The following is a 24,045-nucleotide window of genomic DNA, read 5'->3' on the forward strand; positions in this document are numbered from 1 at the left end:
CAGTGGAACATTTGCTGCTCTATTGATGTGTCGCTGATGCTCCCTGTTTCCTAAGTCTAGTTTTCTCAGATGAAGCAGTTCACCCCTTAAGTTAGAAGACGTTTCCTGTTAATTGCTCTTGTTTGAACAGGGGTTCCCCGCATACAGAGGAGAAAAGCCCCCACTTACAAATCAGCATCCATTTTCTGCGAGTGACGTCCCTGCACAGGATCACCAGATGTTTTTCGTTAGCTCATCTCTTATCTTGCTGCCTCCCAAGGTCCCTGGTACAGAGCCCTCCAGTCCTGGTGGCAGCTTGGCTGCACAGGCTCCGGAACAAAAGCCCCGACCTGAGAAAAGGCTGAGATGCCATTACTGTACAAAGGTCTGCGAGACGACCAGGCTTTGTGCTACTTGTATATGTTATGTCAGCAAACCACACACATGTACATGTACAACACTAGTGCAGAGCATTTGCAATGTTTTTGATTGGTTATTGTTCAGTGTTCATTCATAGTTGGATTTTTGTGTTATTTGATTATTGTTTGATTTACTGATGTTTGTATTTTGCAGTTTTACCAGATTACAATCTGATTTTGCTGTTCTAATATGTAATTTGAATTGTTGTATCATCTTGTTTTCTTACTTTAACATTTGTATTGTTAAAACAAAGAAATGGATTGTTTACTTGTGTCTTTTATTCTACATCATAGATAATGCGAACCTTCATGTAAGTAAGAGGTAATATTTTGCTCAGTATCAGTTCAAGTTCAAATACTTCAGGTTTTTTATTTGACAAAACACATAAAATAGTCGTGCAAAGTCAGTGATTTATTTTTAAAACTATTGCACTGTGATATATTTAACATCATATTTTCAGTTCTGCCAAATCTCATATTGACATCTTAGTGGTTTTCCAATGGCTTGTGGTGTCACATGGTGGTCGAAAATGATATTACAGGCTTTTGTTGAAATTACCTTAAAAATTCATCTGGAATGTATCAATTTATGTTGTAATTAATGATGCAAATTAACACAGATGGGGCCATTTTGACCCAAAACAGCTAGTTGGAGGGTAGCAATCCTCCAGATTGCAAAGGTCAAGGTACTAAAACCTGGAAAAGTGCAAAGGACTGGAGCAAAAGAATAACAGTGAAAGCTGTCAGAAACAGGCAGGAAACTCTGCATGGATGTTTTTGAAGAGGTAGATGGTCCAGTTGGCTGTATTAGTCAGTCTGCTGAGAAACATAGCGCCAACAAGCCCATGGCCTCTTTTCATGTAAAACTTCGTACAGGAGGCTGTTTGTGCAGTTTAGTGCCTTTGTTAGCCTCGGCTACTGTAAATCATATAAGCACACCCACCACACCCCCAGGAGCATTCCGCGTGCCCCCACCTGCCAACCTACCTGTCACCCCCAACCCACAGACCGTCTGTAGTTCTGAAATTTATCCACATGGCTGCTGACCAAGTCTAAGGTAAAATTCTATGAATGAAATTTTCAGTAAGATACAATTTTTTCCTCTAATCTGGTGCAGAATTATTGGCGTCGGTCCTAACTCTGTCTTGAATATGTACCCAGCAGGCACCTAGGACTCGTATCAGTCACGGGAGATCGCGGGCAGAGCGGCGATCGTGAGGGCAAGCGGGGAATCAGGAAGCAGGCAGGCCGGATTCGGGACGAACTGGGTTTATTTTCAGGAAATCAGGGGCAGGGAACACAGGACGGCAACAGACATCAATGACGGACGAAGGACTCAGGTAAGACACGGACTGAAATACACAGGACTGATTGAAAATAATCAGACACAGCTGGGTACAATCGGGAAAGAACACGTGGGTAATCCGGGGGCGTGGCACACACGAGGAGCCGACGAGCAGGGCATGACAGTATCTCCCTCTGAGAATCTTTTCTAACGCGCTCAGCAGCAGAAATTCTCCATCCTAGATGAGCCTACAAAGTTCTGTAGAAGTTAAATATACTTTAGTCAAATGAGAGACTAACCTGCTGTCAGGCAGGGGAAGCTTGAACAAGGCCTTCATTCATGACAGCTCCACTTGGCTTTTTGACGAGTCCCCATTTAGATGCAGCACCTCAGAGACTGAAGAGCAGGATGAAGGCTGTAAGTGCAGTTTGCTGTGGATTGTGTCTGTGTTTAAATCTAATAAAGGATGAGACAATTTACTTAAAGCATGATACAGTTCATATTGCTCTTCAGGCTTCGTGATAAAATATAAAAATTATGGAGTACAAAGTTGTACATGCAAAGAAAACAATGCAGAGCGGCAGGGCGCCTGGCCCAGAGGCTCTTCACATAGAATTCTACAAAGGCTATTTTCAAATATCATATATATGATTTATTAAATTTAGATTTCAGTTTGCAGTCAATTCAATTTCCACGTTTCTCAATTTTCACGTTGCCTTTTTAAACGCAATTATGTGAATTTTAAGTACAAATATGGAATAAAATTATATCGTAATAATTATTAATATCATTTCATATGAAAAAAAACTTTACTATTGTACAATATTGCCCAGCCCTAGGCTAATTTCAAAATTGATTTACATACAATTCTTTTACATATTGTCTGTCTGTCATTATACCTTGCAAATTAATCAGGATAAAACATATAAAACGATAAACAATAAAAACTATACGATTAGGAAGCAATCAGTCCCGTGTACATGATCAGCCAGAAAATACTTGCATTCATCTAAACTTTTATAAACTTTAAACTGCCTTTACTTGCTGGCCTGTGGGCCACCAGACAAACTTGAAGGCCTTACAGGATAGGATAGGATGCACATTCTTTATTGTCCATTAAATCCCTCTACCAAGTGTCAATAGGCTCCAAACAACCAAATGTAATTAAAGAAAATAAAAAAAAAGGGAAAAACATACAGAAATAACCCAAAATAAAAAAATAATAAATAAATAAAGACTAACCAAAGTAACTTAACTGTCCCCTCAGTTGCTGGGATTTAGTCCATCACCCTGACTAAACTGTATAATGAGCAGATGGGACTGTCAGTATATGGTTAGATCGTGTTTAATACAACAACGGAATACTGCATACAAGGCACAAAAGCAATGTGGGGAATAGAGCATTAAGGGAACAGTAGTCCTATTATTACACCTCCTTCTTTTAGCTTAAGTCAAATGTGCTGTGTACCTTTTGACATTAATTTCTATTACTGCTATCAACAACCTCCTTCTCTCTTTCTCTCTCTCTTCTACTGAACTTCCCTCTTTGTTCACAAGTCCATTCTGTCAGGTGGTTTTCCAGTCAACTTGACCTAGTAACAGTCCCTGTAGGCCAAAGATGAACTTTACAGTCTCTACAACATATGGTCTAGGAGTATCTGCAGGTCTGACGACTCCCAGCAGTCCCTTCTGTGCTAATCCAAACTGTCTGACCAGATGTCAGTTCTGCGAGAGGTCTGGAGCGGAGTCTGCGGTTGTAGTGTTTTGCCTGCTGATGCCTTCTCTCCTCATCCTGCTTGCGAAAAACTTGCAGATCTGGCCATTTAGGACCCAGCTGTCCACCATCTGGCTAATCTGTGCTGTGATACCGGGCCACCATACTGACAGTGTAGCTCTGGCTCGGCATTTAGTAATTCCCTGATAGCCTTCATGCAGACGCTGAAGAACATCCGCTCTCAAGGGGGGAGGTATCACAAGTCCTTCTCCCTTCATGAGAAGGTCGTGAACAAGGTGAAAATCCATTCTGCGCTGCCAGTATGGTTTAATGTCTGGATCTAACTTACATCTCTCTGGCCATTCTGTGAAACAGTGGTTTGTCACTTGTCTGCATACGTCGTCTTCTTTCTGCGCTGTTTTTATCTCCTCCAGCCTTTTGTCTCCACGTCTTTCTCTAGCTGAAGATGCCGTTCAATCAAAATGAATATTTTACTCACTTATCTTTTGGTCTTTTATGATTCCATGTGTACCACCTCCAAATTATTTTGAAGATTTGAATTTCATTGTATCCAAATTAATTTGGAACGGCAGACAACCCAGGAAACGCTTCTCAGTTTTACAGTGCACCAAATCAGACGGTGGCCTCGCCCTCCCTGATTTTAAGCTCTAGCATTGGGCATTTCAAATTAGGGCTATGCGCACTTGGACAGACGCAGGCAGTGTAGTGTCGTGGAGAGGTATTGAATCGGCTATAGTGCATCCCCACGGACTCCAGGACTTACCTTTCCCAGGGGTAGGTCTTCGTAAATCACGACACAAACTTGGTTGTATCTTTTCATCCACCTTAGCTGCATGGTACAACGCCGAAAAAGTAATAGGTCAACAATCTCCTTTATGGAACAATTTCCACTTTCTGTCAGACTATAAAGCTTTTGTTTGTCCCCCCTGGTCATCCAAGGGGGTTTTCACATTTTATAATACGTTTGATGCGAATGTTGTGCGCACATTCCAGGACAAGAATACAGTCTGCCTGGCTTCTCATTTTTCTTCGACCTCAGGCTACGATCCACAATGAAGACCTATGCTGTGCCATGGAATTCTGTCTTAGATGATCACCCAATGTTTAGCTGGATCGATCCTGTCGAGGCATCTAAAGGCACAGTCACAAACATTTACAACAATTTACTCCTTAACGTTCATAAGCCTTTGAAGATTCTGCCAAAATGGGATTTAGAACTTTCTAGGTTAGGATTCCACCCGGTTTGGGAAACAGTGCGGTCGAATCTTTGCCTTACTTCCAAAAACCTTAGTTATGTACGTATTCACTTTAAAACTATCCATCGTTTCTATTGTAACCCTACAAACGGTATCTCATCAAACCTGCTCCCCATCCATACTGCAGCATTTGCAACACTGACACTACCGGTACGTTTCTACATGTTCTGGGACTGTCCAGTGACCCAACATTTATGGAAGCTTGTCACTCGTGTGTAATGTGATCTTACTGGACTATACTTTGACATGGAGCCTTGCTTACTATTGCTTAACGATGACTTGATGTACCAGTTCTCATTACGTGATAAAAAACTGTTAAAGGCAGGCTTTACAGCTGCTAAGAAAACCACACTACAGCGATGGATACACCTTGATACAAACCTGAAGCAATTCTGGATTGTCTCATTCCATTACATTGTCTATTTAGAGTATACCACTGCAAAGATTAACAAGGCAAAGCAATCACTGTAAATACCTGGAGGAATATGGCTGCTGCTCTTAAAGAGCTTCTTTGAAGTTTATATGAGTCTAATTTATATGAGTTTGCTGCCAACATGTCAAGTGTGAAAAGTTGTTCTGTGTTTCCTTTCCTTTTCTTTTTTTCTTTTCTTTTTTCTCCTTTCTCTTGCTGCTTTTTTGTCATTTATTCTTGTGGTATCTCTGTCCTGCATGTGCCTTCTGATAAATTGACGGAATGACAATAAAATTATAATCACAAAAAAAACAGCCTCAACTACAACATTATACATTTTTGCTGTACACAGTATCTTGTCACGGTTGATCAAAACATGATTCACCCCTGTACTCCCATAAAGTGTCCTGTAGGGCCTGGATTAGGTCCACAGCTCTAGCTAGATCAAGGGAAGGTGCTTGAAGCATGTCTGACAGATATTTGGCTTCTCCAAGAATCTTCCTAAGAACTGCTAGAATTCCAATAAAGGTAAGGTCTACTTGTGAAAGCAGGCCCCGTGCATCCACTGATCTCTCCGCACTGCTCTCTCCATCTATCTCATGTAGTACACGCAATACAGCTGGCAGTCTGTCCATCAGATTTTTACATGCATAGTACCTGCATGCCCCTCTGGTATCACTGACTTTCTGTAGCTCTCTTGGTGCATCCTGATACATGTCTTGTTGAACTGACAACCATTTCTGGTGAACATAAGACCCTGACATGTACCAATGAAAAAAAACATGAGTTCCATGTGCGATCTTTTCAGGTATCGTGATTTTGTTGAATTGATAGATTAATTGTTGTGGCCAGCGTGCGTATATAAGATCCGGTTGTAGTTGCGTGTGGGACCACCCTGTAACCGGAGACGTGACTCTCCATGTGCCAGTATCTCCTTTTTGGGTCACCCCGTTCAACAGCAGGGCCATATTTAATCTCCTCCTTAGCTTCCGCTTCTAAATGGTCAAAAAGAAAAAATGCTTGATCAGCAGACGACAGAAGCCGGGCCCGCATACAAACTCGCACCTCTTCCTCCCACTCCTCAAAGCTCACACCAGACCTGCCCCCAAACATTGGACACTTCCGGTCTCTAGAAATAAAAGTAAAACGTTCAGTATAGACACGAGGCTCGACCGAAACAGGTGGAGGTGCGGGGGAGGATTGGGTGGCAGTAGAGGGACCTGGAACTTCTGCTCGTTCCTGGTGCAAACGATCATTATCAGGCTGGAGCTGCCCCAACAAATTCCTGAGCTGCTGCACTTCGTCGTCCATAATGACAATAGGACAATAAAACTAGACGGCACAAACGAAGCCCGGCAAACTAAATTTACTCAAGATAGTAGCGGCTCCTGGGAAACTAATGCTGCTGTTTTGCTTTGCCTTTCCACTATGACAAATTAAACACCAAAAAATAAAAAACCAAAAAAAAATCTCACCTAACCTCCTCAGGGAGCGATCAGGGAGTCACATCTGCACCATGTACTGGTGAAATCCTGCCGACTACGCCCACTCCGATATAAAAGCACACAAATTCATAATCACCGCCCGGGGGACGTGAAGACCATGAACACTGCCTTTATTATTTTGCGTTCAGTTAACGCTCCAAAGGAAAAACCAAACAGCAAAGCAATTACTTTAAAAATTACCCACAAATGGTACAAATCAGATCATGTTAGAATAACACTCCAATCACACAAAGAAACCCAAACCCGGCAGCTATTACCTTGGGGTGGGGGGGGGGCACTGTCAGAAGGTACTCCACAGGGTCACCACATCACATGGCGTAGATACACACACCAGGGGGGAGGGCTAAGAAGGCAGAGCGACCACACAGCGCTATATCGCCAGGACCTACCCCCCCCCCCAAACCAGATCCTCACCACCCAACACCAAGCCTCCCCAACGGCGCCCCACGGTTTACGTACAACAAACTAAACAAAACACATAAATACTTAATACTAATTAAACAGGAAACCCGAAAACAAAATAAACTAAACAAAAGCAGAAAACAGCAGCAATTGTAGTGGCTCAGTATCCCACCGGCTGCCTGGCTCACGCCGGTCCGGGACACTCCACCAAATCGCCATCCACTGACTGATTACAAGCGGTATTAAAAGGGAACCTTAAAACGGGAACAACTGCAAGTGGCTAGATTACCAAGCCCTCGCAAACTGCAGTGATGGAGATGCCCACAACTAGGCTAATTTAGTGAGGAACCTCCCTCAAAGGTACAACGGCGAACACCCGCCTGCTTCAGATCACAAGCCCATGTTCTGAATCACTATTCTACCAACACACAGGTAGAAGATGAAGAACTCTCCTCAAAGTAGTGCTGTCAGTTGGACCTTGTAACATGAATAATCGTAGTGGAGAGTTACAATTATTATTTTAATTTGAAGACGTGAGATTTTTATTGGGGGAGGGTCCCACCTTCAGAAACAGCCAGTGAGACTCGTTTACCTCAAACCTTCTGACCATGTGAGTCTCATTAATGAAACCGTATCTTAAGCCCAGCCGGAGCCCACCTCCCCAAGGGTACACTCTACTTTCCCAGAAAATGCCAAGATGGATTCAAATTCAACTCCCAAACCTACTGTCAGTTTTTAGAAGACACTTTCTTCAAGCAGCGGTACAGGATAAAGTCAGCATCTTTCAGGAGGACCATGATTTTTATGCAGGACAATGCTCCATCGCATGCATTGAAGTACTCCACTGCATGGCTAGCCAGTAAAGGCCTTAAGGATGACAGAATAATGACATAATCACCTGACATAATCCCTATTGAGAACTTGTGGGCCCTGCTTATATGGGAGATTTACAGTGAAGGAAAGCAGTACAGCTCTCTGAACAGTGTCTGGGAGGCTGTGGTTGCTGCTGCACAAAAAGTTAATCGTCAACAGAACAAGAAAATACCAGATTCCATGAATGGAGGACTTAATGCTGTTCAGCAGCCGGACTGCTTGGGGGAAGAAGCTATTGCAGCCGTGCAGACCTGCTCCTGATGCTGCAGAATCTTCTTCCGGATGGAAGAGGGGTAGTAGACAGTTCGTGGGTTGGATGGTACCGGTCAGTCACAATGCTGGTGGCCTTACGGATGCAGTGGGAAGTGTAAGTGTCCTGCAGGCTGGGGAGAGAGCTGCCGATGATGCACTCAGCGGTCTGCACAGTCTTCTGAAGGGTCCGGACCGCTGAGCGCGTCATCAGAAGCTCTCCAGCCTGCAGGACACTCGCATTTCCCACTACATCCGTAAGGAGGTGGCTATATTGCTCACTAATTGATATTTCATGTCAGAATTGTTTATTTGGAAATTATGTGATGTTTGTTTATTAATCGCACTTTGAAAGATGATAATGAACAAGGGAGATGGGAAAATGTAGGTGTTCCATTTAGTTGCATAATAATTGTGCACACTAATAGTTGTGTAATAATTGTGCACACTAATAGTTGTGTAATAATTCTGCACACTAATAGTTGTGTAATAATTCTGCACACTAATAGTTGTGTAATAATTGTGCACAGACATGTATTCCCCTGATAATGTTCACACTCACATTTCTGGGAACATTGGGAGCAGCGTGTGGCTCTGTGGGCTAAGCCTGTGTGCTTGTAATCAGAAGGTCGCAGGTTCAAACCCAGCCTCAGCCTGTGGGTCCTTGAACAAGGCCCTTAACCCCCAGCTCCCTGGGTGCCGCTACAGGTAGCAGCCCTTCGCAGACAACTTCCTCTATGGAAAAAAAAGAGCAAGTTGTGGGAGGCGTAAAGACAATTTCCCTACAGGGACAATAAAAGTGTCGATTATTATTATTATTTCCCTTGCATAACATTCAGGCTTCAGGTTCATTAACATTTTGGACTGACTGATGACACTATATTTGTTTATTATTAAAATTAATCCCAAAAACACAACTCGCCTAATAATTGTGAACACAGTGTATTACATTGTGGGAACCAAATGTCCCCCACGATGAGATAAAAACCTTTTGCCATGTAAGGATATTTTTCACTCCCCACACCCCACAAACATAACCTCAATTTCATAAAAAAATCTGTGAATAGAATCACAAAACTGGAAATACCTAAAATCTTGTATTTTGTTTGCTTACTTATGGTTAAGGTTGGGGCTGGGTAGACTGTCATTGTTGAGATTAGAGTTTTCACCATAGAAACAAATGGAGAGTCCCCACAAAGATATAATTACAAACCTATGTGTGTGTGCGCGTGTGCGTGCGTGTTTGTGTGCGCATGTGCGTCTGTGTGTGTGTGCGCATTAGCGTGCATGTGTGCGCCTCTGTGTGTGTGCGTCTGTGTGTGTGTGCGTCTGTGTGTGTGCGTCTGTGTATACCTGGCTACAGAAGATGGATGGATGGACAGATGGAATTTGCAACCTTACTAAAGAGTAGCAGAAGCACTTCTGACACTTGAACCCTGATGATAAGTACAATTATTTATGTAAAAGTGCATCAGTTTTGTACTTAGTGGCATTTGCCAAACATGCTTGTAAAGGTGAATTCTGCCAGAGGTCAGTGCTGTGGGTTGGCGTTTGGCTCAGTGGCTTATATCACTATGCTCCTGTGACTAAGGCCCTTAACCCCAAACGCACCGGTGACTGCCTGCGTCTGCCTTCTCAAAGAAACAATTTTAAATTGTTTGACTGTGGAATTTGAGCTTCATGGGTCCAAACCTGCTTAGTCACACCGCCTTAAGTTTGCTGCTCAACTCGCCGCTTTCTCAATTATAAGTCGCTTTGCAAAAAAATATCTCCAAAATAAAAGTAAATGCTCTTTTTTTGCAGGAGAAAAAATGATCAACATGTGTTTCAAACGGTACAAAAGTGGGTCTGACCTTCATGCAGTTTCAACAAAACGTGGGTGGGGACAAGGGACGTCGCGATATAATGTGATCATACGATTACGTTTGCAGCAAAATAAAAGGACAGCGATAATGGTTCCCAGCAGCACAAACCAAAGACAATTGGATGAAAGCAGAGTGGAATATGGGAGTATGGTAGACGATCCTTTCATAGCATCCAGATTTCTTAATGTTTGCTAGGCTGAGTTTGTTTATATGGCGAGGAGCCCAGCACCAAGTTACACAAGAAAATAAGCTGGAGGAAAGCAGCAGGCAAAAGCCTGACCCAGACGCAGCCCCGGTGCACGCCGGTTGGCGGCTGGGGAAACTTGCCGCGTATCGCCCCTACGGCGGCTGTTTCAGCTCACGGTAGGAAGCCGCCATCTAGTGGTGCGCTTTGGGAATTGCATGCAGCGATAAAGTTCCTCGAAATTATTACAGTATCATGGACCTAAAGACTCATTGAGGTTTCACTCAAAACACAATATTGTGCAGTTTGGGGATTTGCGTTGGTGTTTTTGTGCTCATCATCACAGGTCCTGAGGGCCCATACATGCTGGTGCTGAGCTCTGTTACTGATATTCTTAAGTATTATTTTTAATAATTGTTGCACTTGGACTCGATCTTTTATACAATGTTTTGTCGCTTTTAATCTTTCCAAGCACTTTGCATACCGGGGCGACGCCCAGCACCGTACAGTGTCAATCTGCTTCCTCATTTGTATGTCGTTTTGATAAAAGCTTCTGATAAATAAGTAAAATGTAAGTCAGTATAAATGTATATACAACAGTAACTATGGTAGATTTCTCGCTGGTAGGTCTCTCTGACCTTACTGCACTGGGAGAAAAGCCCAGTGTAACATGGGCTAAAATGTAAATGTGTAGTTTTTTAGATCTTAATCTGAAAATCCGTTCTTCGTTTTCCCAGAAGGTGGCAGCACATGAACACTGCAAAACTGCAAGCTTGGCTTGTCGCTTTGTATACAATAGTGCGCTATCCGTATATTAAAAATACTACATAATTACATACATCAATCAATATCAAGAACAGAAAGATGCCCACACAATATACCAAAATCTTAAAATCCCCCTTGGCAGCATGTTACGCTGTAGTTTGGTTTGTCTAAGCTCCACACTTTCCCAGAATTACCCTGGACTGCTTCCAGTACGGAAGCCCAAAGAATCAGACACGAAGCTCACATAACTTGGCAAGAGGCCCCTGAATTACCTAAAGTGGATGGAGTTTTCACCTCGGCGCATGGGGATTCAGAGCAGACACAAATGAGCGTGAACCCATGTGTGATTTACAGTAAAAGGTGACTGAACACAATACACAGCCTCTGTAGTGTCTCCACTGTCCAGCAGGGGGTGCCACATGAAAGCTGCCCAGCAGGAGTAAACAGGTTTCCGGAGATGCTGCATTGCAGTCCCACAGTCCTCTAGTCTTAAGTGCTCAAATTTTGTGGTCCCTCTATACCTTAGTCTCATAGTCCATAGTGCCCAATTCCCCTTTGCCCCACTTCCATGATCCACAAGTCCCTAGTCTCCTTGTTTCTTAGTCCCATGGTCCCTAACACTGTAGCCCCTTTTCCCCTGGTCCCCTATTCCCTTAGTCCCATAGTCTCCTAGTCCTGTGGCCCCTAATCCCATAGTCCTTAGTCCCCTAGTTCCTACTCCCTATTCACCTTGTATTAAGCAGGGAGCAGGATTCTGAGGCCATCTGATATGCTTTACAATGAAGCTGTGCTAAAACCAGTATATGCATGAGGGTGTTTGCGCTGCCCTGCACTAGACTGGCTGTTCCTGTAAATCACTTATATGAAAGTGCCTGTGGAACACAGATAAAATCCACATGTCTGAGGTGGCTGGCATCTGGTCTTTCTCATGTGTCAGGCCTGCGATGCAGCATTCAAACACATGGTCTCCTTTTACAGCCAGCAGGTTACGCAAACGTACCGCTCAATCGGGGCCATGTGGACAGCTGTCTGCCATCTCTGATTGGCCGTCGAGTCCACGGACCCCAAAGGTTAAACTGGACACTGGCAAGCGTGTCTGATTCATCAGATTCCCGTCTGCTGGGTTGGGCAGCATCACATTGAGGAAGAACCTCATTGTGTTTTCAGCTACCTGGCATTAGGAGCTGATTACTTCAAGTCATTAGGACTTTTTTCATAGAGATTCTCTAGCTGAACAAGTAGAGTGTTGCATTTATGATGCATTGGTCATGGGTTCAAATCCCCCAAGAATATGCATAAAACATAACCCTTCCCACTGCTGTAAGTCACTTTGGATAAACAAGTCTGGTAAATGCAAAAGTGTTTCTACAAGTGGTACAACAGCATGCCCTACTGGTCAGATTAAAATGCTGTTTGGATATATTCCATTTCATAATGTGGCTTCTGATTATAACGTCAATGTGTAATAGGAATTGATTGGAAACGTATTCACTACTTCTTTTACAAATGTATTTATCTGGACGAATTGGTCCAATTGGTCTCACTTACCTTAGACCCCTGGGAGAAAAGCTTAGTGTCCATGGGGTTAAATGTAAATGGATATTCTATGTGATGAGTAATATAATCTGGGTTAAGGACGACTCAGATGCAGTAGCTCTGGGAAAGACACAGGCTTTATTAAGGGAATACAGCAAACAACACTTGGAAGAATGATGACGGAGCTGAGGAACCATGAGAGCAGGAACATTTATACACAGTAATCAGCGACGGGAGAGAGGTGTAGGAGGATAACAGATCAGGGTGGAGAACGTCAACGATGGGATACAGCTGGGGAGGGTTAGGAGAGTTACGGAGGGCCATTAGTGACCTCTGCTGGCTCAATTGGGAGGAGACGGGATAGATCACGTAAGTACTAAGATTAGACGCATCCATCTTCCAAACACTTATCACAAGGGTATCCCAGAGCCAATTACAGGAAACGCAGGGCAAAAAGCTGGGGTCCACCATGGATACAATGCCATTTAATCACAAGGAACACTCACAGTTATGGAGTCCGGACAATTCACAGATGCCTGTCAGAGTCGCTGCAGGAAGAAACCCATGTGGGATAAAGAGAGCAAACAAACGCCACACAGACAGCGTAGGAGAAGGATGGAAACATTCAACACTGCAGCTGCAAGGCAGCCCTGTTACCCACTGAGCCGCCCCTCACTGGATTCTCATGGTTAAAACAGGACATGATGCCCAATACATTCAAAATGCACATGTGGAGGATTTCAGCCATATGGTTTTGAGTAACTTCTACACCCACGTACCATGTGTGAGATGGAGCCGGCCAGTTCCTCTTATGGTCCAATTCTGCTCATGCGTTACTAAGATTATGGTACTTAGGTCCTCCATCCATCAGATCCTCTTCTCACTGTGGTCATGCTCATCCACTCTGGACACTGTATGCTTGGTAAAAGACTCTCATCTCTGTATCCTTGGTAGCAAAACAAAAAGGGGGTTTGCTGAACTAGATGGGCTGAGACTGGAAACAAAGAGGATCGTGAGGGATCACAAATGGGAGGACTGGCAACCGGGAAGGTCACAGGCAGCAGGAAGGTCTAACATCAATGGCCGAGACAAATAGATACTTAAATGCAAAGACTAACGAGGGGCAACAAGCAACACTCATGAGTTTTTTTTTTTTATTAATTCTGTTGAAGCATGGTTAAAAATCAATGTCTGACTTTTATTAGTTAAATTTCATAGAATTTTTATTTATTATTACTTTTGTCAGATTAAAGTTATTTCTGTGACCATTGTGAGTTTTTCTTTCATTGACTGAAGGGTACCAACAATTTTGTCCACGTGTGTAGCTAATCAATACCTCAGTGACTTTTCAAAACTAGTTTCATGAATTAATTGAGCTGGTGGTGAAATTTAACAAATACATGAAATGGCCGAGGTGAACCTGAGGAGAGGTTTAGGAACCATATTGGTGTTCATCTAGCCATCCAACAAGATATCAGTAACTTTTTGGAGAACATAAGAAATTCCTTTTAGTTTTTTTTGTTTTACTCATAATTTGCACATGTTCTAATATTAAATTTTGTTTTTAATACTGAGAAAATATAAATTTACTACCCAGATAAATAGCTTTAAACATTTCCTATGACTCCCTAAGACTTTTGCACAATACTGTATATATCTCAGGATTCCTAATGAAACAGGATTTATGTGATTTTTTTCTGGTAATTGGTAATCACCTACACTACTTCATTGATGATCAGGTGCCTTTCTGTTGTTGTTGTACTAACGTGACTTATTAAGATTTTATGTTATTTATGTTTACTTAGTTAATATATGATTAATTTGATTATGTTATTATCTTTACTAAGTTACCTCAGGACTGTAGGTTTTGAGTTAATAAACTGTCTGCCGTCTGCCGCCCCCTGCTGGCCAAAGCGTCGCCGCTGCGATATCAGGCTGCTGCGCTCAGTGAGCAGAGAGCGCGGATTAAGTCTGTTACTCAGTTACGTTCTGGGCAGCGCGGAACCGGGACATTAATGGGATAGAATAGGAAGCCTTTATTGTCAGTGTACAGGTAGCAAATACAATATATAGACAGAAATATAAAATATACATATAGAGGGGAGGGGAAAAGCTCCCCCCACTCATCAGGCTTAGATTTCATTACATTTTATTTTTTTCAGAATCAGAATTCACTCCATTGGTACAACTGCATGTACTATGAATTTGTTTAGGCAGTTTTGGTGCATTAACAGCCAACATAGAACATAAGTCAGAGAAAAACAGTCATTCTACATGTTTGTTCAGCTTACAGAACCCAATTATTAACATACGTCACACTTCAGACAGAGTAAAAAGGGTTATACTGGTTATAAAGCAGAGATTTTACCTTTTTGCCGTGGAAAAGCAGCGACATGTGAGACTGATACGGTAAAAATGATTCCTCCAGCACACAGTGAGCTATCCCAGCATGCACAGCGACACGGGGGGGTTTGGATAAACCCCAAACCCTGGATAGAGGGACTCAGTGAATGAGGAGGTGAATCTGTGCAGGGGGGGTCAGTCCATCAGAGGAGACTCTGTAGAAGGACAGAGCACCAGCCCCCCAGTCCAGATACACTCCTACTCTGCGGGAGCCTGAGGGCCGTATGGGTATGAGAGTCTGTTTATTATTGTGCTGGACAGAGTGTCTGTGAGGAGAGCAGCACAGACACCATGACTTGTTATTGGCTCCAAGCCAACAGTCACTCCCTCCTTTCCTCTCGATCCCTTTATAAGTCACTCCTATGCAGGCAGCATCTCCATCCCACTCAGCCTCCCAGTAACAGCGACCAGTCAGACTCTCTCTGCACAGAACTTGGCTCCAGCTGTCAAATCTCTCTGGATGATCAGGATATGGCTGCTCTGCCCCCCCTGTCACCTTCCTGTTCCCCCCTGACAGAGACAGGCGGCTGTTTGCTGTGTTGGGGTCCAGCGTCAGCTGGCAGGAGTCTGTAGGCAGGAGGAAGAGCGATTGATCCCATGACGAAGCCCAGCATCTCCATCATTATCACTGTCACACCTCACACACTCACTAACACAGAACTCGCTCCAATACACACATTTTATTCCCAATATACTCATGTAGCCGCCCGAGTCTGCGGCGCTCCGGCTGCCCCCTGCGCTGTGAGACACGCCGCGCTGAGAGACTCGCTGGGGCCGAACTGCACTTTAGCCTGCGCTCTATTATTCTGTACGATACATAAAATATAAAAAGTCAAATATGTGAATTACCTCAGGAAATGTTGGTCGCCCGCGCGACGCCGGTGGGAAGACGCGCCAAAATGACGCGCATGTTATGGGATAATTATAGGTAAATAAAATTACAAACAGCATTCATCAAACATATTAACCATAAAATTACACAACAAAGATTACCACTAAAAGTGAGTTTGTCTTTAGGTCACAATATGAACGTCTTTTAATCCACTTTGGACACACACCTCTCTCCAGCAGCGCGCCGACGCGACGCTCCCAACGCGGACGCATCTAGGCTGGTTCTCCGCAAAGCGCAGCACTCGCGTATTACACCGCGTATGCGTACATGGAAACGTTCATATTTCTCTGGTCAAGCTGTGTACTTTGCACATGCGCACGTGTCCTATTTAAGTATTAGTAGTAATTCTGATATTCCCTGCACACGTACCACAGCCGCGAGGTCTGTGTATGTTTCCCTACGTTTTACAAATTCAGAGCGGCAGGTCACGGGGCTGCCAACTTTGATCAACTGGCTGGCGTGAGATTTTCAATTTGGGACAAGTCTGCACACATATGCATACGCATTTAAATGTATGCAACAGTTCTATTACCTTGAAAATTGGCTGTAGGGTTTGCAAACTACCCCAATCCTCATCAAAATCATCTATGTTGGCGTTTAAAGACAAATTTGTAGTGCGGCAGGCGGTCGTCCGCGGAGGAGTAAAATGCATCATAAAAGTCTATACAAACACGTCCGCTTATACGTGCGCGGAGAGGTACCAGTCTGGCCGCCACGTTTTCTGTGTTGATTCCGGCTTCGTCTGCGCACTTACATGAGGATAACAAGACGCATGCGCGACGTGCAGTGCCACCAGAAATTGGCGTGGCAGTATGGTCACGTTTTGTCACGGAACATTGTCTTTACTAACGGTACAGATCGTATTAAAGTAGCATCTGATTTTTTTAAGAATGAGTGTCCAGAAGAGCTGTATATTTTCACAGACAAGAAAAAAATATTCCGAACACTATTGTGTCCTTCTTTGTACAGCGTCTTCAAAATTTAATGGCAGTATAAGTTTCTAAGAAAGCAGTGTCATGCGTATAAGGTACAATGAAATTCTAACCTGAAATTCTTACTTACCTACTTTCATAAGCAGCATTATTTTTCATACAGTTCCATCCATCCATCGATTTTTCTGCCACTTATCTAATATCCATCCATCCATTTTCCAAACCACTTATCCTACTGGGTCACGGTGGGTCCGGAGCCTATCCCGGAAGCAATGGGCACGAGGCAGGGAACAACCCAGGATGGGGGGCCAGCCCATCGCAGGGCACACTCACACACCAGTCACTCACACACCAGTCACTCACTCATGCACACCTACTGAATGGGCAATTTAGTAACTCCAATTAGCCTCAGCATGTCTTTGGATTGGGGGGGAAACCGGAGTACCCAGAGGAAACCCCACGACGACATGGGGAGAACATGCAAACTCCACACACATGTAACCCAGGCGGAGACTCGAACCCGGGTCCCAGCGGTGTGAGGCAACAGTGCTAACCACTGCACCACCATGCCATCCTTAATTTTTAATTAAGAATTAAAAATGAGTATATTGGGTCCTAATTTGGTACTAAACACCTGTTTTGTTTTATAGAGAGTCCACCCCACAGCCTGCCAGACACATTCAGTAAACTGATTATGCTATTAATGATCGTATTGTGCTAATTTTGCTCAGTAAGCAATGTGCAAAATTAACTAATGTGCAAAGCTAATTAATGTCTATCATTATTTGAGATTGTTATGTTTATTACTTATTGCTGCTCACAATGATCTGCCTGATATTTTGACCAAGCAATGGACACAAATAAAATAGTGAGTTTAATATTGATTCTACAACAGCTATTAATAAAAGTGAGTTTGTCTTTAGATCACTATATGAACGTCTTTTAATCCACTTTGGACACACACCTCTCTCCAGCAGCGCGCCAATGCGACGCTCCCAACGTAGATGCATCTAGGCTGGTATATAATGTAGTATATATTATATATAATCTCTCAGGTTATATATAATATATAATCTCTGGGTCTGCCCCCAGGTCTCCTCCTGGTTGGACATGCCTTGAAACACCTCCCCAGGGCGCCGTCCAAGAGGTATCCTAGAACCATCAACTGACTCCTTTCATTGCGGAGAAGCAGCGACTCTACTTTGAGCCCGGATGTCTGAGCTCCTCACCCTCTCTAAGGCTGAGCCCAGACACCCTGCTGAGGAAACTCATTTCTGCTGCTTGTACAGTATTCACAATCTCATTTATTCGGTCATCACCCAGAGCTCATAACCATAAGTGAGGGTAGGAACGTAGATCAACTGGTAAATTAAAAGCTTCACCTTCCAGCTCAGTTCCCGCTTTTTCCAAATTGCTGCACCGTGAACAAACCCCCAAGATCAAAGCCAAATTGAACTTTATTGTCATCTGCACCATATATAAGTATAGAGAGAGATGAAATGGCGAAGCTCAGGGCCCACAGTGTAAGCATAAACTTAGTCCAATATAGAGAACAAGACAAGACAATGTGCAAAGGACTTACAGGACAGTGCAACTGAGGAAGAGGAGTAGATTATGCAATATACAGTAATGTGCAATACTGGACAATGTGCAATATTGTTAGAACTATATTAAATATATGATGTATTTCTGCAGTCAGTTAGACCTGAATTCACCATCATGTACGCTGTAACAGCCTGAGTTCACAGTGTAAACAGTGTATGATAATAGTAGTAACAGCAGTAACACGTCTAACATTTCTAACAGCTGAAAATAGGAATAGAAGCAGAATAATGGGGCAGACAGAGAATAATGGGGATTCTTATTATTGCCCCCATGTCAGAGTGACAAAGTGTTAAGTGCAGTGCAGTGCTTAAGGGTCAGTCTGTGGCCTTTAGTTGTGGGTTACGGGGGGGTTGAGGCAGTGAGGAGGCAGAGTGAGGGATCCTGGGAGGCAGCATGGTGTTGAGGAGCCTGACAGCCTGGGGGTAAAAACTGCCACGCAGCCTGGCAGACCCGGCTCTGATGCTGCAGTATCTTCTCTCAGGTGGCTGGAGTGTGGAATGACCATGTGAGGGATGTGATGGGTCCTGCACAATGCTGCAGGCCTTGCGGACACTGCGTTTGCAAAAAGTGGCTTGTAGGGAAGGGAGAGGCATCCCATAATGTTCTCTGCTGTTTTCACTGCTCTCTGCAGGAATTTGCGGTCAGATTTGTTGCAGCTGCCACACCAGATGGTACTGCAGTTAGTCAGAACACTGCCGATGGTGCCTCTATAGAACATGGTGAGGATGGGAGGGGAAGGTTTGCTTATTTCAGCCACCTCAGGAAGTTTAGTCTTTGCTGGGCTTTCTTGAATAAGGAGCTGGTGTTATTTGTCCATGTAAATTCCTCAGTTATGTCCACACCGAGGAACTTGGTTCTCCTTACAATCTCCACAGCAGTACCGTTGATGCTGAGTGGGGTGTGGGCAGGACGTGTCCTTCTGAAGTCCACAATCATCTCTTTTGCCTTGTCAGCGTTGACAGATAGATTATAGTCTCTGCACCTTGTGGACAGACTTTCCACCTCTTCTCTGTATGCTGATTCATCTTCTCTATTTATCAGTCCCACCACAGTTGTATCATCCACAAACTTGATGATGATGGTGTTGGACGTGTTGCAGCCCATACATACTGACTGGGGCGTCTCTGTCAGGAAATCCAAGATCCAGCTGCAGAGAGTGGTGTTCAAGCTTAACCCCCTCAGTTTTTGAGGGACATGTTGAAGGTAGAGCTGAAGTCTATGAATAACATCCTGACATCTGTGACTCTCTTACCCAGATGTGTCAGGGAAAGGTGACGGGCAGAGGCTACGGTGTCCTCAGTAGACCTGTTGGACCGGTATGCAGATCAGAGAGGGTCTAGAGAGGTGGGAAGATTAGTCTTTATGTATTACTGCCATGACCAGCCTTTCCAAGCACTTCATGATGATTGACATGAGTGCTACTGGGCAGTAGTCATTCAGGCCTGTCACTGATGGCTTCTACAGCACTGGGATGATGGCGGTTAATTTGAAGCATGCTGGGACAGACCACTGGCTTAAAGAGGTGCATTCTGTGAGGACCCCAGCCATGTGGTCAGTGCATTCTCTCAGCACTCAGCCAAGTATGTTGTCAGCTCCTGCTGCCTTGCGTGGGTTGACTCTGGATAGAGTACTTCTCACATCAGCTGTGGTCAGACAAAGTAGCTTCTCACTTGGGGGGTGGGGGGGGGGGTGTCGGCTTATTCTGTACAAAACAGTTGTTTAGCTCATCTGGAAGGGAGACATCACCGCCATTGATGTGTAGGATGGGCTCGTAGATCGTGATTGGCTGAATTCCCTGCCATATACGGCGTGTGTCTTTGGTGCATTTAAAGTGTACATTGATCGTCTGTGCATGTGCCTGATTGGCTATCCTCATAGCTCGGGACAGGTTGTCTGTGGGCGTCCTGAGGGCAGCCTTGTCTTTAGATCTGAAAGCTGCATTTCTGATTCTTAGCTATGTGAGCACTTCCCTCATCATCCAGGGCCTTTGGTCGGCTCTCGTGGTCATCGATCACAGAGTTTATATACTCCTCCAGGTTGATGGCGTCACCATTTATAGCAGCCTCCTTAAAAATGTCCCAGTCAGTAGATCCAAAGCAGCCTTGGAGAGCTGAGACGGCACCAGCTGGCCACACTCTGACTGACTGGTTTGTTGTGCTTCAGCAGGGATTTATACACAGGAACCATGATCACAGTGACATGGTCTGAGTAGCCGAGGTGGGGGGGGGGGGGGGCTTGTAGGCCTCACAAACGTTTGTGTGAACATTGTCCAGACAGATTCTCCCTCTAGCTGGGATGTTCATATATTGGAAGAATTTGGGGAAAACTGGCTTCAGATTTGCCTGATTGAAGTCTCCAGCAATGATGAAAAAAGCAATTTTTTTAATTTAAATTTTTTTTTTTTTTTTTTTAAGCAATTTATTGCTGCACACATCTCAGTTAAACCAACTGGGACGTCACAAAGTTCACGATCCACATCAGTTATTCCCGTGATGTTTGAGAAGAAATCAAAAATTTTGGATCAAGACTCCTGACATACAAATTATTAAAGAACTCAGTGCAGAATTCGGCTATTTTCTTGATGTCATCTGCAGCATTTCCATAAATCCTCACCCGCATAATGCAGTTGTTCCTGACTTGCTGACTTTCCAGCCTAAAGAAATAGGCTGAGTTCTGCTCACCTTGTTCAAGCCATTTTTGCCACAATGTAACAAAGGCTCCTTCTGCCTTATGTTTATATATAATCATACAATTTATTCTGTAAGTCACCTCCTACATTATTTTCTGTATCAGTAAGACGATTGACTGGTTTGCAGGTTAAAGCAGTAAATCTCATTTATAATTTTCTTTTCTTCATCTCTTCCGATTCGAGCCAAGTCACTACTAAACCTTCTGACAAATTTTGCTACATCATGTTATTATTGCAATACTTTTTTCTGTATTGGGTCTGTTCCAGTGTAAGTCAGTTAATTATTCTATATTTAAAATAGCTACTTTATTTCTCAAGATTGAACTGTTTAATATCCCGTTTGAAGATATTTTATATCCAGTAGACGATGACAAAGATTGCATGTTCTCCCCGTGTCGTCGTGGGGTGTCCTCCGGGTACTCCAGTTTGCCCCCACAGTCCAAAGACATGCTGAGGCTAATTAGAGTTGCTAAATTGCCCATGGGTGTGCATGTGTGAGTGAATGGTGTGTGAGTGTGCCCTGCGATGGGCTGGCCCCCCATCCTGGGTTGTTCCCTGCCTCGTGCCCATCACTTCTGGGATAGGCTCCGGACCCCCCGCGACCCAAGCGGTTTGGAAAATGGATGGATAGATGGATAGACGATGACAATATGGATATATGGATGTCAATGGCTCGGTGGTCAGAAAATGGTGAAGCTATAATGTTTGTTTAAATATTTCCTAATTCATTAGAAATAAGCCAAAAATCAGTCTGTGACTGATTTGAAAAGGTCCAACACATTTGGTTGGAAAATCTCTTGTTTAATCTCTTCCATCATTTTTTCTTTTTTCAGAGCCTGTCATCATGACTATGTATAGTTATTGCCGTCACTGGATGATAAATCCAGACAGTAGTAAATCTGCATATAGTTCACAGTACATGGTAAACAAAACAAGTCGGCTTGCAGCTCTAATCAAACAGTGTATGATAGAGTGCCATCTTGACTCCCTCCTCCTTCTACATTTAATGCCACAACCACATGCTCACAAGTGAGACTGGAAACGAAGGAACCGACCAAGATGGTTTTCTCGCACTGCCCCCTGGTGGACATGACCTTCAATCCTCCAGATAGATGTAAACTACGCATGCAAGTGTAGTCGTGTCGTGTGAAGTCATGGCCCTAAAGCACAGACTTAGGAGATGTTCAGTGTCACAGCCAGATTGGGTAAGACTGCAGGTGCCGTCTTAGGACAATATTAATGAATCTGAAAAAAAGTACAGTCAGCGAATGCAGAAAAAGGGCAAATGTGAGGGAAGGACTTCAGGGGGAACAAAGTGCATCAAAGCCCACAGCTACTCTCTCTCTCATCTGACTCCAGTTGTGTGTCACCTACACACTGGGTCAGACAATGTGTTTTATACATTAAACTGATCTTTACTGAATATCAAGCCTTTGGTTGGAAAATCTTTATTAATGACTGATTGTATTATCAGGATAAACCTTGATTTTTATGCGTTAAACTGAAATGGGGTCACATGAAAACTATGCAGCAGCCCTGATCAAACCAGCTACTCTTACCTGCCCTTTATCAGTGAGACTAGAGCACTTAGGGAAGGAGGTGGAGCAGCCGCCTTATTTAATGGGTTTGAATTATTTTTACAAGTCAGGCACTACTTTCTGTCAGAAGGGTAATTATGAATCTGAATGAACAGAAATTACATGTGGAGTTCCTCAAGGGTCCGTTATTGGCAGTGGGCAGTGGTGGCTTAATGGTTGTTGGATTGAATCCCCGACCAGCAAGGCACCGCTGAGGGACCCTAAGCAAAACACTGCTCTCAGGGTGCTGAATTAGCTGCCCCTTGCTATGTCACGATGTCACATATGGGTTAAAAGCAGAGGACACATTTCGGTGTTGTACACTGTGTGCTGTGGTGTGTCAACACTGATCACCAATTAGAATTATAATCCTCACTGAGCCTCTTTGTTCAACATCTACATGCTTCCATTTGCTCAGATTACGGAACACTATAAAATCTCTGGAACACTTAAGGCCATGTTGTTAGTAATTAAAAAAAAAATCACAACAAATAATAATCCATTGTTATGCATTATAATCATGGCTTTAAATATTTATCAAAAGGCATAACACATTATAGGCATGCTTATTATGCATAATGAATGATGTATGAAGCTCTCTTTAGTACACTATAAATACCTTCATAATGCATTATAATGATCGGTATAAGCATTAAGGATGCTTTGTATTGCATTATGAAGGTATCTATAGTGCCTTATAGTTGAGTGTGTCATAAAGCATTCATAAAGCGTTATAATGATGGATATAATGTGTTATGCTTTTTTATAAATATTTATAACTGTGTTTATAATGCTTTATGAGTGCAGTATAATTAAGCAATAACATAATGTATAAGAAGATACTCCGGTATATCATGGCTGTGATTCGGTCAAAGGCACAAGGCTATAGGCCACCACAAAAAAAAAATAGTTCTCATAACATCAGTGCAAGTGGGAGGGGCCATCGTGTCCAAACCATCCGCATATCTGGATAATTCAGTCAATCACCAATATAGTTTTGTCTAATATTTCCGGTGCCAGCAGTAAAACAACTAGCCAGCTTATTATCGGAGTAACTTTGCATTGTAAATGAAAACCATGCCACAGGTCTGATAAATAAAATATTATGGCACTAGAGTGGCGAAGAGATCATGAGGCAGATTGCAAAGTTCAGTTATTGGCATCTTTAATAGTGCGACTGTTAAAAGGACAGTTGGCAGCTTATAAAACTTATTCTGGAACAGAAAAGAATAAATCCAACAAAACGGAATACATATGTGTGATGCCCGGCCCGTCCGCTCCTCGTGTGTGCTACGCCCCCTGATTACCCACGTGTTCTTTCATGATTGTACCCAGCTGTGTCCGATTATTTTCAATCAGTCCTGTGTATTTCAGTCCGTGTCTTACCTGAGTCCTTTGTCTGTCATTGATGTTAGTTGGCGTTTCATGTCTCCTGCTCCCTGTTTATTTATTAAATCCCTGGTTTACCCCGACTTCCGCCTG

General features: G+C 43.4%; 1 protein-coding gene across 1 annotated transcript; it reads right to left on the minus strand.

Moving 5' to 3' along the window:
• Positions 1 to 210: 210 nt before the first annotated feature.
• On the minus strand, positions 211 to 16,067 carry LOC125727336 (cytolytic toxin-alpha-like). The gene is made up of 3 exons (XM_049004029.1): positions 15,927 to 16,067; positions 15,187 to 15,435; positions 211 to 308 (listed from the first exon to the last, which is right to left on the minus strand). Exons 1-3 carry the CDS (start codon positions 15,970 to 15,972, stop codon positions 211 to 213), a joined length of 393 nt encoding a protein of 130 aa, XP_048859986.1. The 5' UTR covers positions 15,973 to 16,067.
• Between the last annotated feature and the right edge of the window lie 7,978 nt (positions 16,068 to 24,045).

The sequence above is a fragment of the Brienomyrus brachyistius genome, unplaced genomic scaffold (genome assembly GCF_023856365.1).
Source record: "Brienomyrus brachyistius isolate T26 unplaced genomic scaffold, BBRACH_0.4 scaffold93, whole genome shotgun sequence".
Taxonomy (NCBI): domain Eukaryota; kingdom Metazoa; phylum Chordata; class Actinopteri; order Osteoglossiformes; family Mormyridae; genus Brienomyrus; species Brienomyrus brachyistius.

Excerpts from the sequence above, each read along its gene's own strand:
- LOC125727336 (XM_049004029.1), bottom strand. The coding sequence starts at position 15,972 with ATGCGTCCGCGTTGGGAGCGTCGCGTCGGCGCGCTGCTGGAGAGAG. Across the intron at positions 15,436-15,926 it reads CGGCGCGCTGCTGGAGAGAG|ACTCCTGCCAGCTGACGCTG; the intron begins GTGTGTGTCCAA and ends TCCTGCCTACAG. Across the intron at positions 309-15,186 it reads GAGGAAAGGAGGGAGTGACT|CCTGTGCAGCCAAGCTGCCA; the intron begins GTTGGCTTGGAG and ends TTTGTTCCGGAG.